Genomic DNA, 15,829 nt, shown 5'->3' with positions numbered 1-15,829 from the left:
GTAGCTTCTCTCATGTCGAGTATCTACAGTAACGGGCCGGGCATTAGCGCACTTAAAAGAAATGGCATAGAGAAAAAAATGTTCGAGAGCCGGGTCATTAGCGCACTTAAAGAAATGGCATAAAGAAAAACTACAGTAACAGGCCAGGCCATTAGCGCACTTAAAAGAAATGGCATAGAGAAAAAAATGTTCGAGAGCCGGGTCATTAGGGCACTTAAAGAAATGGCATAAAGAAAAACTACAGTAACAGGCCAGGCCATTAGCGCACTTAAAAGAAATGGCATAGAGAAAAAAATGTTCGAGAGCCGGGTCATTAGCGCACTTAAAGAAATGGCATAAAGAAAAACTACAGTAACAGGCCAGGCCATTAGCGCACTTAAAAGAAATGGCATAGAGAAAAAAAATGTTCGAGAGCCGGGTCATTAGCGCACTTAAAGAAATGGCATAGAGAAAAACTACAGTAACAGGACATGCCATTAGCGCACTTAAAAGAAATGTCATAGAGAAAAAAATGTGTGAGAGCCAGGCCATTAGCGCACTTAAAAGAAATGGCATAGAGAAAAAAAATGTGCGACAGCTATGTCTCGCTTATAGCTGTTCGATCCCCGAATCTCCTAGTCTCCTAGTTCATTCGTAGCATTGGTGTCCACTAATCCATCGCCGAGTTTGTGTTAGATAGGGCACACACTACTTGAAGGGGAAAAGGCGGGTTTCCATTGGCCTCTTTTTCTTTTCTTGTTTTAGGTTTTTCTCGTTTTCACCGATTTTTCTTCGTTTCTTTCTCTGTTTTTACTGGGGTTTTTTCTTTCATTTTTATTTTCTTTGTTCTTCTTTGTCTTTGTTGGTTTCTTTCTCGGTTTTTATGCCTTTTTTGTTCTTTTCTTCATTTTTCTTTGATTTTGTTTCTTCCTTTCTTGTTTTCATCTGTTTTTCTTTTGTTTTCTCTCGGGTTTTCACTGTTTTCAATACACATTATTTATATATCTAATACATTTTCCTAATATGCTTTTAATATTTTTCAAATGCTTGATTAAATTTTTTCAAATACATAATTAACATCTTTTGAGTACATGGTCAAAAAAATTCTATAATTTTTTAACATTCTTCAAATACTTAATTAACAGTTTTTAAATACAAAATTAACATTTTTTAGGGAAATGTCATCAACACCAAAACACTTAGGGAGGCAAATGCAGTTTCAACAACCGGTTCTCCAATCTCATTGACGACTTGCCCGACATCAACGACCTCCCAGAGGACATGGCGGCTAACATGCCAGCTCTTGTTCCACCGCATCGTACGTGTTCTTGTCCCTTATCTTAGTCATTGTCGGTCTACCAGCAGTGGCAAAATACATGGATATGATACTTATATTTTTTGTTCCAAATTGCTTGAATAATTTCGTCAATTTGTTACTTGATTCGATTATCATCTATACTATAACTATCATGTTTTATATGCTATTTTTCTCGATTAAACATAATGGAATAGTAGTCAAATATTTAAGATTAAAGCACATAATTAAATTAGATCAAAACTCAAACAACATTGGAAATTTAGCTCATATATACTGGAGAAAAAATTCGATGCTTTGTACATATATTTACTGGCCAAAATGTTGACAGACTAAATAGATGGGATTCCTAGTTATTACACTGTCTAGCCGAATTCCGAGTTGGAGTCATTGAGGGTGTTTTGTAGAAGTCGTAGTTGGAGAACCGTGCATCACCGGCGTCCCAGCGGCGACGACGACTGGCCTCGCGAAACTCTGTGCATTTGGTTGATTCGCTTTATATGATTTTTCAGTTAGTACGGTATTCATACTTTGGTTAATACGGTATGCCATTAAGATGCAGTTCGGTTTCCATATATACCAAATTATTTTGGTATGTTTTCGGCATATATCATAATAACCAAAGTTGACGCGGATTTGAAAACACGTACTGTTTGTACAAAAAAGTATGTGTTTTCGGTCATAAATTTGTTAACTTTGGTTATATACAGTATATACAAAAACTTTGGTTATTATTTTGGTATGGTTCGTTTCGCTATATACCAAATTATTTTGGTATGGTTTCGGAATATAGTATAGGAACTTTCCTTCATTGATTACTATTGCCGATGGTAGATGGTTCTATGACTCCATTGATTACTATTGCCGAAGACCCTAGGAACTTTCCTTCCTCAGACCAGAATATAGCAGCAGTTGCGCTTCTCCTCTTCCCTTCAGATATAGCTCCATCTACATTTCCCATCACAACTCTTGCAAGGGAAGGAATCCACAAAGCTTTTCGAGTTGGCGTTTGAGATGCTCTGGCAACATCTCTTACGTCGTCCGCCTTTAGGACTTGAATAATTCTTTTAATGAAACCACATGTCGCAAAGGGCGACTAACAAATACTCTCATGAATGACATCTCTACGGGCCTTCCATATCGCCCATAGTGTCACCATCATCTTCACATAGTCCTCTCCGGATAAACTATCTTGCAAGTCAAAAGGCCAGCTTTGCATTAGGTTCCTTGCACTCTCTAAGTTGATCATATACTCTCGTCCACAAGAACCCAAACACACCGAGCTATCCTAAATCCATAAGTTAATGTCGCCATGTATCTTCAGCAAAACCACAGATCAAACATGTGGCCTCGTCTCCTATATGTGTATGATATGCAAGTACCGCCTTGCTTACTAACGTGGTGAAGAGTAGATGGGAGGTCAATATAAGATTGGGCCTAAACGTGTGAATGTTGGACAATGCAAGTGAGACTAGCTCACGTGCTCAAGTGATCGAGTACTTATATGGTTGTTTGCTAAAGAAATATAAATATATATTGTACTTTGGTTTATTCGATTGATCGTTCGGGTTTCCACTATATACAAAAAAAAACCGAAATTCAAAACGGTAAATTGGTTCGGTTTTATTTCTTTTTGCTTTTTCTGTTTGGTTATATAAAATGTAAATAGTGACCCTCGTGGGAATCTTCTCCGCCATTACCTTGCACATGACAGTATTTAGTACCACCCTCTTCTTAGTGCCCTGAGAAGTGCACAACTCCTTGTAAAGCTGGGGTGTGGTTAAGCAGCTGATGCGGATACTCGGTTGTTTTTCCATTTGACAAAGTTATCTCCGTAAGTAATCCTTATTTGCCTTTCTATGCGCATCACACAAAGATCGAGCGAACTACAGGTGGGCCGGATATGTGCAAGCGAGATTCCGATTAGGGAACCTTCCAGAAGGTTCGTGAATGTTTTTCTGTTTGATTTTTCTCTTTTTTATATTTTTTTCACCTTTTCGCTATACTTTTCATTTTTCTTGACAATTTCCCCCCCAAAAGTCTGAAAAATTGTTTGTAAATTGCTAAAACTCGGTCGACCGAGATTTAACAAAGTCTCAGTCGGCCTCTTAGCCATTGGGTCTTCGCACGGAGATTCGTTCTAGGCTGAGCACTGTCTGACAGCCCTCGCAGCACATCTTCCTTTGGTCGCAGCGTCCATCAGTGCTGTTGGAACATGCCGTCTTATTAGTCACATCATTCACAGCTACGAACGATGTGACCAACGGCATGCTCAACGTGCCCCGGCAATGGCAAAAGCTGTGAATGATGGGACAACGTGTCCCAGTTGACCTGGGACGAGGGGTGTACTCTTGACCCTGTAGCTGCTTTGGCGCTAACATACTTTAAATTCACGAACAGTTTTTAATTTCATGAATTCTTCTTATATTTCTGAACATTTTTAAAGTTTATGTTTCTTTTTTCTCAAAACATAGAAAGAAAAACAATGACATCTAGCGAACGACACACAAGCGAACGGCAGCAGCTTGCGCTACTTGGGTCAGACCCAACAATCCCAAGCAAGAGCTTGACACGGGAGTTTGCCTTGCACTATCTTTCTTTTTTACGGAAGTTTTCCTTGTATTTTTTTAACACGGTATAAACATAAGCACTCGTACATATGGACAAATACTCACCCCAATAAACGCACAAACGCACACCCTACTTCTATGAGCACCTCCGATAGACCAAACCGGCATATCATCTTGAGATTATACGAAGTCACCGTAGGCGCCTCGTAGTCGACGGGAACGTCTCCTCCCACTGAACCCGCATCACCAAAAATACTAAAATAAATCTAGAATAAATATGAGCACCAGGACTTGAACCCTGATGGGCTAGGCAACGAGACTGTAAACTGAGCCGCGCTTAAGGTGCCAAATAGGTTTGGAAAAACAGTGTTCAATTCGTATATTGGCACATTTTAGGAAGTGGACTGGCCCATGTAAGAGGGTAAAGGTTGACCCCCGACCCGATTTTGTGTAGATTCTAGAAAGTTCTGCATGGTTTCTTTTTCCCCTATTTTTTGTTTTGCTTCTTTTTGGTTTTCTTTTGTTTTTTACTTTTTCTGTTCAATTTTCTTCCTCTTTGTTTTGTTTTATTTTAATTTTATTTTGAAAATTTTACAACATTTTTCAATCAGATAATGGTTCTATAATTTGCGAACATTTTTTTAACCATGCAGATTTTTCTCCATTGACATTTTTAAAAATTACTGAACTTATTTTAAAATTCATGAATATTATTTAAAAAAATCAAGAAACCAATAGCTGGTTTTTTTAGGCATGTGGTATTAATTATTTTTAAAGTAGGCGAGCGAGCCAATATAAGCCAAACCAAATGTGCGAGACAAGAGGCTAAGCGAATGAGCATGCAAGCTAGCGAGTGGGAACTATTGGGCAACATTCCGCGAGCATTTTAGTGACATTTGGAAACCAAAGGCGCTAAATAGGCGTCCTATCACCAATGCTTAGAAGGGAGAGCTGGGCAGCCAGAAGTATGGGCCAAGATGTTGCAAAAGATGTCCATCTGAGGCTGAGGGCCCAACGCGCCATGCGGCGATTGTGAAGGCAAGAAGTTGTGGTCTCGTGCCCTGCCAGCATGGCTTACAAGTTAGACTAAACTCGAAATACTAAACAGATTGCCATAAGAAGCAACTCACCTACCAAACTCTATAAACACACAATAGCTAATACTCCCTCTGTCTCATAATATAAGAGCGTTTTTGTCGCTACAATAGCTAATAGTAAATAACCTGTCACGCATGGAGGCCAATAGCAGTTGGCAGCTCTCCATGCCGAACGTCTGCCTGGGGAGGCCTCGGTGCTGGTCGGCGGCGTTGCCATTCCTGTCCTAGCAGCCGCCACCCGCCTTGGATGGGCAGGTATACCACTGCACTGCCACGAAATGGCTCAATCTGCCACCACAATGCCCTGTTCGGAGGAGGACTGGGTCCAAAACAACCAGCGTACAACTGTAGAATGAGTCGATCTGCCACTGCGCCACCCCTATTCAGTGGTGCACTAGGTCCACAACGTTCACTGCACCGCCACGGAATAGGGGATCTGCCACCGTGCTGCGTGTGTGGCTGGATGTGCCACCGCACTACAAATAGGCATATCTGCCACTGCTTCGCCACAGATGGGCCATCTACCAACCGGAGTAGTAAGTCAAAGTCGGTCACCGACGTACAAGTGTACAAGAGCGCCTGCTCGGCGAGTTTTTCAGTGGTGCTAGGGTTTGGCTAGGATTTGCGCGTGGAATGGGGATGAGGAGGGGAATGGGATGGAAAATAGAAGGCAAAGGATGCACCCCCAAAAACCCTTGTGCTTGTGAGAAATTAGAGGCGGTTTCAAAATAGAAACCGCCTCCAATGCCTTGTGCAGACGGTTTTATATTTCTAACCGCTTCTGTACCTGTGTATAGCAATAATAACTGGCACTAGTGGACATATTGTAGGCAGCTTTGTCTGGCTTGCTCACAATCGCTTTTGAGGATCACTGCCAAATGGCCACACCAATGGCAAGGTTACATAGCAGCTACTTGTCATTCATAATGCCAGCACCACTTATGTCGGATTGACGGGCAGCCTGCGCGTAACTGGAAGAGGGTTTCGTCAATAGTGAACAACAATTGGAGCCAGGATATGGCAGACCCGCACTGAGACGACGAGATGGAGCGGGGGAATGGAGCACGGGGAGGTTCTTAGAGGAGAAGTGGAAGGGGTTGGCTGCACTTAGAGAGGAGTGGAGAGGGTTGCCGGTGCATGGAGGAGAAAGAGTGGAGTAATCAGGAGAAGGGAGAGAAGTACTAGGGTAGAGATAGATTTATACGCTAAAATGGGCTTAGATCTGTGCCGACTGGCTGATAGGTTAGCTTGTTAGATGTGTACAAAATACCATCGACGTGCCATAATTCATGCCCGTCAGTGGTTAAGTCCGTCAGGTGTAGGATGGTGTCACCGATGGGCCTTTATATAGGCCCATTTGTGGTAATTTTCTCTCCTGAAATAAGACCGTGCGTTTGAGTAAGCACCAATGGTCCATTTTTCCGCTCGTCATTGGTAACACTTCTACTAATGGTCACTTTGTGCCCATCAGTGGTGGCCTATCATGAAAGGAATATTCTGCAACGGTGGTTTGTTTTGGTTCGTTTTGTGGTATGTTATTTCAAAAAACCGATAACTAATTTTTCTCACTCTTTCTAGGAGTGGATACCACAGGTGAGGGGCATGCTGGAGTTGGACAACATAAATTAAGAAAATGATTACCATACATTGTAGATTCATGTGCTTGGCCGACAATGGCCGGGATCCACCACGCACCCATGGCCCTAAGGCCACAGTAGACGTGGTAGATCGGCGGCGCCGTCGACGGAAGGCAGAAACCCTAACCGCCTTTCCTTGGAGGAGAGACGCCACACCATGTTGTTTTGGATATCTATGCAGAGAGACCTGACAGTTAAGTGATCATAACATGGCACGATATGGTCATATAAAAAACAACCCACACCACAAAGTAACATGATGATAGTGTTATTATTTTTAGTAGAGGCCTTAAAATATTCTTCGACCCGAAACTTTTATACAGTATATGTCGAACTAAGCCCTGCAAGCTTACACTATACAAAAACAAACCGCAGCACCTCTTTTTGCCTTTCTTTCTTTGTTTGACACCCTGTCGCTGCGAACCGATTCACACAGCTAGCAGATGGATGCAGCTTTGCGTTAAGCCTGGGGAAGAATCGCTTCTCTCATGCATGGAATGCAATGCAAGCGTACAGATACCTTGACCCTTTGAGGAACCCAAGTATATCTATTCATCTATCTCTCCATATGCTTGTATATATAGGGACACGCACGCGCCGGATGGAGGAGAGGCAAAATTAATTTGAATTGACACCGAGAAAAGAATGGATCCAGCCTCCAATGTGCAGAGCATGTCAAACGAGCTGCTCATGGCCGCAGGGCAAGGTGATGTGGAGCAGATAAAGCGCCTTCTCCAGCAGCACGAGGAAGAAGTCGTCCTCCACGTCAAGAATGAGGCGGAGGATGCTGTCGACGGACAAGCAGGACGCGCTGCTGCTGCTGCTGCCATGGCAGTAGATGCAGATGCGGCCACTGCTACGGGAGACTCCATCCTGCATGTGGTCGCGGGCGGAGGCGATGCACGTTTCTTGGAGTGTGCGACGATGATCGTCGGCAAGGCGAAGCACCTCCTCGGCACCCGCAACCGCAACCGCAACGGCGACACCCCGCTACACTGCGCCGCCCGGCTGGGGCATGCTAGGATGGTCACCCATCTCTTGGGTCTTGCTCGACCCGGTGATGGTGATGAGACTGGGCTGAAGGAGATCCTGAGGGCGCAGAACGGCAAGGGAGAGACGGTGCTGCACGAAGCGATCCGCTTGGAAGACAAGGACATGGTGGGCGTGCTACTGTCGGCGGACTCGCAGCTAGCGCGTGTTCCGCTGGCCGACGGCGCCTCGCCCTTATACTTGGCCCTCTTGCTGGGTCTCGGGGACATTGCAAGGCAGCTCTTTGAGGGAGACCAAGAGCTGTCTTACTCTGGACCAGACGGCCAAAATGCCTTCCACGCAGCTATTCTGGGGAGGCAGGCCAAAGGTATATATCTTCAATTAATTTTCTTCTCCCATATAGTACGTTTGCTTTGCAAGTTTTTTAGTACTAGCTGTTTTGATTTCAAGTGTCTAATTATTTGGTAGCTACTTGTAGAGTAGCTTCTAATATGCATACACGCCTCACTTCACATGTGACAAGCTGTTGGGTTTCTTCTTTTAATTGTGAAATTTGTGATGTACAAGTATTTAGTTGTGTTTTTTATCCTTTTTTTGTGTAGTGGTGCTGTGCAAAGGGACAAAATTTCAGTGTGCTAGAGCAAAAGACCAAAAATAATAGTATCTTGAAAAAGTATTTTGCCTAAAAATCATGAAAAACTTATGTAAACATGTGCATTACTATTATTTTGTGTAGCAATGTTCAGTTTGTACAAATTGATTTCCTTATTTTTACCCGTTGTACAAGTAGAACAATTTGTTTTTTAAAATTGGTGCAAGTTAATTTGTCACTTGACTCCTCTTTCTCATCCTTTTAATGTATTGGTCCTCAAAATTTTGCACATATGTCACACATTACCATATGCATGCTGTAAATTTTCAGGGTTTCGTGTACAGTTTTTTTAAATTCTTTAGTCAAAACCATAGTTCACGTGACCGTACACTTGTCCTACAGTTAGCCAATTATGCCTAGTTTGACATAGGGACAAGCATAGACTACGGACTACCTCTCAAAACTCGTAAGAAAGTATGGGCGTGGCTATATGTCAGTCAGCTGAAAAAAAAAGTTTCGGGTTAGTCGATTTTTTCAACTATCGGATGCGAAATCAACAGCCCGCACCTTTCTTCAACCTCCCGCACCTCCCTCTAACCTTCTTCCTCCTGGAAACAATCTCCTTCCTCCCGCTACCAGCTACCACTGGCCTAGCCGCCGGTCCCCGCCGTCCACGGCCGGCGGCACTCCGATGACCGCCCCGCCCCCACAACCGGTCTTGCTGCTGCCCCCAGCCATCCCTCTATCCCCGCTCGCGTCCAGTTTTTTTTTATCCAGGGAAGCCCCACCAGCGCCCCACCCTAAACCCTAAGATAGATAATGGGGTTGCCCTCCGGCGGGCCCCTTCCTTCTCTTTCCTTCCCTCCTGCCTCCTTCTTTATCCTTCTCCTTCAAAATCGACTCGACTGACTTTAGCTATTGTGAGAAGGTATAAACTTTAACTCCGGGCTCTAAAACTAGAAAGATTACCACTAGATTAGTGACTGTGGGGTTTCGGGGAAGGCCTATGTGTACACACTGAAAATTATTGTATAATATACGATGAACACATTTCATATATACATTGAACATTTTTTAATATACAATGATCTTTTTAATTATATTATGATTATTTTTAAAATATATAATGAAGTTTTTAATATATAATGAGTTTTTTAATATAATGTGATATTTTTTGTAAAAACACACTGAAGATTACTGTATAAATACACATTGAACATTATTGTATAAATGTACAGTGAACATTATTATATTATATACTATGAACATTTTTGTTATATGCATGGACATTTTTTAAATATCACATAATAAAAGGTTCAGTGTAAATTAAAAATATGTCGACAGTATTGAAAACACATACATTGTTAATTACAAAACCTATTGTTCGCACACGAACACGTCACCGTGTACATCCAACGCCGAGGGTGATGCACCGCAGCTCACGTCGAAGAAGACTGTGACGTCCCCGATTTGACCATACACTAATCATGCACGCAAATGTGTACGATCAAGATCAGGGACTCACGGGAAGATATCACAACACAACTCTAAAACATAAATAAGTCATACAAGCATCATAATACAAGCCAGGGGCCTCGAGGGCTCGAATACAAGTGCTCGATCACAGACGAGTCAGCTGAAGCAACAATATCTGAGTATAGACATAAGTTAAACAAGTTTGCCTTAAGAAGGCTAGCACAAACTGGGATACATATCGAACGAGGCGCAGGCCTCCTGCCTGCGATCCTCCTAACTACTCCTGGTCGTCGTCAGCGGGCTGCACGTAGTAGTAGGCACCTCCAGTGCCGTAGGTGTCGTCGTCGACGGTGGCATCTGGCTCCTGGACTCCAGCATCTGGTTGCGACAACCAGATAGAAAGGAAAGGGGAAATAGAGGGAGAGAAGCAACCGTGAGTACTCATCCAAAGTACTCGCAAGCAAGGAGCTACACTACATATGCATGGGTATATGTGTAAAGGGCCATATCAGTGGACTGAACTGCAGAATGCTAGAATAAGAGGGGGATAGCTAATCCTGTCGAAGACTACGCTTCTGGCCATCTCCATCTTGCAGCATGTAGAAGAGAGTAGATTGAAGTCCTCCAAGTAGCAACGCATAGCATATTCCTACCCGGCGATCCCCTCCTCGTCGCCCTGTTAGAGAGCGACCACCGGGTTGTATCTGGCACTTGGAAGGGTGTATTTTATTCAGTATCCGGTTCTAGTTATCATAAGGTCAAGGTACAACTCCGGGTCGTCCTTTTACCGAGGGACACGGCTATTCGAATAGATAAACTTCCCTGCAGGGGTGCACCACATAACCCAACACGCTCGATCCCATTTGGCCGGACACACTTTTCTGGGTCATGCCCGGCCTCGGAAGATCAACACGTCGCAGCCCCACCTAGGCTCAACAGAAAGGTCAACACGCCGGTCTAAATCCTATGCGCGCAGGGGTCTGGGCCCATTGCCCATTGCACACCTGCACGTTGCGAGGGCGGCCGGAAGCAGACCTAGCCTAGTGGCGTTCCAGTCCAATCCGGCGCGCGCCGCTCCGTCGCTGACGTCAAAAAGAGCTTCGGCTGATACCACGACGTCGACTGCCCATAACTGTTCCCGCGTAGCTGGTTAGTGCGTATGGACCAAATGGCTAGACTCAGATCAAATACCAAGAACTCGTTAAGTGTGTTATGTCGAAGTAACCGCGGACGCCGTCCAGGGCCAGGCCCACCTCTCGCCTAGGTGGTCTCAACCTGCCCTGTCGCTCCGCCACAAAGATCCACTTGCGGGTACTCCTACGAGCCGACCCAACTTTAGTCACCACAGGTGTCATGTATAGATTATATAAGTATATACCCGTGATCACCGCCCAAGTGATCACGGCCCGATAGTATAGCACAGCAGACGGACAAGAATGTAGGGCCACTGATGGAAAACTAGCATCCTATACTAAGCATGTAGGATTGTAGGTAATGGTAACAACAGTAGTAGCAAGGACAGGCTATGCATCAGGATAGGATTAACGGAAAGCAGTAACATGCTACACTACTCTAATGCAAGCAGTATAGAGAAGAATAGGCGATATCTGGTGATCAAGGGGGGGCTTGCCTGGTTGCTCTGGCAAGTAGGAGGGGTCGTCAACTCCGTAGTCGAACTGGGCACCAGCAGCGTCGGTCTCGTAGTCTACTGGAGAGAAGAGGGGGGGGGGGAGAAACAGTAAATACAATGCAAACATAAGCATGACGATGCGTGACATGACAATGAGCGGTGCTAGGTGTGTCCTAACGCGGCAGTAGGTGGTACCGGCGAAGGGGGGGAACATCCGGGAAAGTATTCCCGATGTTTCGCGTTTTCGGACATACGGACCGGAGGGGGAAAGTTCCATGTTCTCTATGCTAGGAACGTGTGGCTGACAAACGGACTACGTATTTAGATTCGTCTCGTCGTTCTGAGCAACTTTCATGTACAAAGTTTTTCCATCCGAGCTATGGTTTATCTTATATTAAATTTTAAAGATTTAAATCATTTTTAGAATTTAATAAATTAATTTAATTCGAAATTTAATTAATGCATCAGCATGACGTCAGCATGACATCAGCAGTCAACGTTGACCGTTGACCTGGTCAACCTGACAGGTGGGTCCCCTGGCTTGCCTGACGAGGTGGCTCCCCTGGCACACCATACGACCACCCATACGAGAAGGCACACTCGTATGATAGGCTATCTTTGGCTCAGGAGCCACCGTAGGTGCTCCTCCTTTGGACCCTTTGCTTTATTCTTTTATGGTAGTTGATTATCACATAAAATAACGTGATTCCACCATAATTTTCTGGAATTCCTTCCATAAGACTTTTTTTGCTCCCAAAGGTGTTACCTGAGGAATAACGACAAAAAGTAGTGCTCGAGTGCAGTAAAATTCCACAAAACCTATCATGTAGCCACAAAATTATTAACATAATTCTCACATAAATTGAACTCATCACCCAACACGAAATAAATGACAAATATATGATGATAGCCTCACCACCTCGAACTTTCTGAAACTATCACTAACGTCGTATCCTCATCAGAAATCTAGCGTGCCTCACTTCAAATTACCCATCAAACAAGATATCTCCGAGTGCAATCCCGTCCCGCGGAAGGAAATCCTCTGACTTGCCTCTTGCAAAGTTAGAAGGCTACGATGTCCTATGTTTGAGCATTTCTCAGTCGTCAGATCCAACACATTTGGCACATATTTGCTGCCACACCCACAAACAACTTCTGTAGTACATGACAAAAAAATAGTGCACATATAACAATACACATAACAGTAGGCGTGTTACCATGGTTGCTGCAGTACCTTTTTGACAAAGGGTGCTTTTTATTGACTCATAATGAAGCATCAAGAGGGTGCAAACAAAATGAGCATACACACAACCTCTGAGGATGCACATAAATAACATTGACGCGCACACAAAGGACGACGATGGCAAAGTAAAGTCATACAAGACCAAAGCTTGCCTATGTGGAGCTAAAAGAATCCTGAAGCGAACAAAACAACGACCAAAATGTAGCAATGACCATCGACACCAACCACAATTGAGAACAGAATCACTACGAGTAAGATTCTTCAACATCAACGCCTTCATGAAGGGCGACGAGCGAGCGCCGCCATCACCGGAGCCAACCAATGAAGGAAAGGTCATAGGTTTTCACCTTGAAGATCAAGTATGAACAAACTCCAAGGAAAACCTTCAACAAGGTTACAATGCATAGGGAACTTTGCCAGGTATGACCAACTAGGGTGAAACCTAGGGTTTTCACCCAGAGCTCGAAACTAGGTGCATGAAAAGCACCATCAATTCGAAGTCCTCCTATTGTTGTCGCCTACACTTTCCACGATCCCAACAGCTACACATGCACACGGTCATGACATATTCCATGCAAACCATGACCATGCCCGCACAAGCAGGCTACCGAGCTGCAACAAGAGTTGCTTGCCCCACAAAGCAATTGACAGGGGAGGAAGGTCCCAAGCATCGCCAAAATCCCCAACTGGGACGCTCAGGCAGTCTTGAACCTTCCTCCCAGATGGCTATCGATGGCAAATCTGCATCAGACAACAGCACCACATGACGCCTTTTCCTCAACCATCCTTCGCTGTGACAGCAAATCACCGACCGGCCATCATACCAAGGAGGATGAAACTCCGGTATGGTCAGACAATATCATCGCAGGCAATTCTCGATGCCACCAGTACTTCACAACCTTCATCATTGCCTCCGGTCACTGCATACAAATCGCCTCCTGTTATTGTGCGCAGACGGCGGGGGATTGATCCTGCTGCGCAGCAGCCACCATGCAGCCAGGGCCGGCGTCTCGCAGCCGCCGATATGGGGTTACCCAAGACCAAGCTGAGGCCACGGACTCCACGGATCTGGAGCTACTACGGTTCATCTTGGTACCCAACATATTTGTAGGCTGCCTAGCACTAGCTCGGATCATGGAGTGGCACATTCAATAGTGGAGCAAGAGGTACGTCATGTTTTTGGTTTTCTAATAACAGAACAAAAGGAGAATAAAAGACAGAAAAGCTACAACGTTTTAGGCAACGCAAAAATCAGTGTCCCTCGCTTGTTCTCTCACGTGTTGATAGCTCATAGCTTTGGGTGACATCCACAACGACGCTTGGGTGCGCGTCGTCGTGATGGTGGAGCAGTACTAGTCTTCCCTTCATTTTATATCCCGCTCGCTGACTTTGGTAGCTAAACTTTGCAGAGGCAACTCATCAGGTAATGAAAATGCTATTGGAAAGGAACAATCACCTTGTGACACAAGCGGACCGATCCACAGGAAGCACGCCCCTTCACTTGGCCGCCACATGGCGGGGACCGATGGGATTGCTACTCAAGGCTGGCCCAGCTGCAGCGTATATGCCAGACAATAATGGGTCATTTCCCATACATTTAGCTGCGTTCGAGGGTGATAAGAATTCAGTTTCCGCCTTGCTAGAAGAGAGCGGCCCTTACTGCGCCAAGCTACGCGACGGCGAAGGCAGGACATTCCTCCATGTCGCGGCCGAGGAGGAGAGGAGCATCCGCGTCATCAAGTTGGCTTGCGGATGGCAGGGCAAGTCGTTTGCGTCGTCGGTCATGAACATGCAAGACAAAGACGGGAACACTGCGCTGCACCTTGCTGTTCTGGCAGGGAATATAGGGGCAGTCTGTAATCTGGTGTCAATACCACAGGTCAAGCTAGATGTAAGGAACAACAAGAGAAAAACACCACTAGAGATTGCGTTCATGACTGCAACCCTCAGGGCACACAGCGCAGGGTCGGCCTTCTACGGGGTAATTAAGCAATTTTTCTTGTCCCATGCATGCACGCCCGCCTACTATCTCGATCGTTATTAATGGATTGACTTTTTTTTTGCTTCATATTACTTATTTGTTCTTCCAGGACCCACGGCAAAGGATACGTATCTTGTTGAAAGGTGCCCACATGTCGACTGGTGTTTCCGCACGGATAGCATTCTCGGGGATAGAACGGAGAGAAATCATCAAGTCTGCTTTAGAAGAAATAAACAGATCACAGAACATCGCCACTGAAACGCAGATCATCGGTCTTGTCTCAGTGCTGATCACGACGGTGACGTTCGCCGCAGCCTTTGCCGTGCCTGGTGGCTACCGAGCAGATGACAACCACAAGGGCGGCACCCCGACGCTTTCGGGGCACTACTCCTTCGACTCGTTTGTCATTGCCAACACATTGGCATTCATCTGCTCCGTGCTGTCCATCCTCTTTCTCATGTATGCAGGGGTGGGCCCCAACGTGAAAGACCGCATGTGGCCCTTACTCATGTCCGTAAACTTTCTGGCTAGTTCAGCTAGGAGCCTCGCCGCCGCCTTCGCTTTCGGGGTGTATTCCATCCTGGCTCCGGTCGAGCAAACCAAGGCCATGTATTCTAGCATGACCATGGTGCTTCCACTCGTGCTGGTCGAACTCTTTTTGTTCATCGTTGCGGTGCAAATGTTTTACAGCGACGGTAAAGCGGTGATGGCGAGGATGTTTGCAAGTCAGGCAAGTTGGTGGAGGCTGGCACATGCAGGCCTAACACTCCTAATGGGCCTAGTCGGGTTGTTTGTGATAGGGCTGTACTGGCCATACATTCTCATCGCGGCCATGTCTCACTAATCTATATATTTCTGTAGAATCTCATTGATCATCCCAAGTTGGCAAACCACATGTATCTTTTAATATAGTGTGAATACTACCTTATGCCCCTAGCGTCAAAGGCAATCAGTTATGTTACTGCTGCCTTTTTCAGTAGTATCTCATTAATCATCCCAAACAAACCACATGTATCTTTTAATTTAGTGTGAAATACTACCTTATGAACCTGGCTTCAAAGGCAGTCAGTTATGTTACTTTTGCTTTTTTGCATAAACATTCTTGCAACTCTCTTGCTTAAATAACAACTAGGTAATTGCCCGTGCGTTACACCGGTGGTATACACTATTAAAACACTGTCAAGGCAGCGAAAACAGGCCAATCGACCATTTTTTAATCGAGGAGGATGCACGATGATTCTCTTGGAATTAAAAATACCAAACATATCCACCTCACGCTTTCTTTCTTGCTGCTCATGTATATACTTTTTAGTTAATTA

At 44.9% G+C, this 15,829-nt stretch overlaps 1 protein-coding gene across 1 annotated transcript; it reads left to right on the top strand.

The window, feature by feature from the left end:
• The first annotated feature begins 7,223 nt into the window (after window positions 1-7,223).
• LOC123169442 (protein ACCELERATED CELL DEATH 6-like) lies at window positions 7,224-15,506 on the top strand. The gene is made up of 3 exons (XM_044587315.1): window positions 7,224-7,955; window positions 13,939-14,510; window positions 14,620-15,506. Exons 1-3 carry the CDS (start codon window positions 7,244-7,246, stop codon window positions 15,352-15,354), a joined length of 2,019 nt encoding a protein of 672 aa, XP_044443250.1. The 5' UTR covers window positions 7,224-7,243; the 3' UTR covers window positions 15,355-15,506.
• Window positions 15,507-15,829: the final 323 nt, after the last annotated feature.

The sequence above is a fragment of the Triticum aestivum genome, chromosome 7D (assembly GCF_018294505.1).
Source record: "Triticum aestivum cultivar Chinese Spring chromosome 7D, IWGSC CS RefSeq v2.1, whole genome shotgun sequence".
Classification (NCBI taxonomy): Eukaryota; Viridiplantae; Streptophyta; class Magnoliopsida; order Poales; family Poaceae; genus Triticum; species Triticum aestivum.
Note: the sequence above shows the minus strand (reverse complement) of the source record. Positions and strands in the feature narration are given on the sequence as shown.

Excerpts from the sequence above, each read along its gene's own strand:
- LOC123169442 (XM_044587315.1), top strand. The coding sequence starts at position 7,244 with ATGGATCCAGCCTCCAATGTGCAGAGCATGTCAAACGAGCTGCTCATG. Across the intron at positions 7,956-13,938 it reads TCTGGGGAGGCAGGCCAAAG|AGGCAACTCATCAGGTAATG; the intron begins GTATATATCTTC and ends TAAACTTTGCAG. Across the intron at positions 14,511-14,619 it reads CAGGGTCGGCCTTCTACGGG|GACCCACGGCAAAGGATACG; the intron begins GTAATTAAGCAA and ends TTGTTCTTCCAG.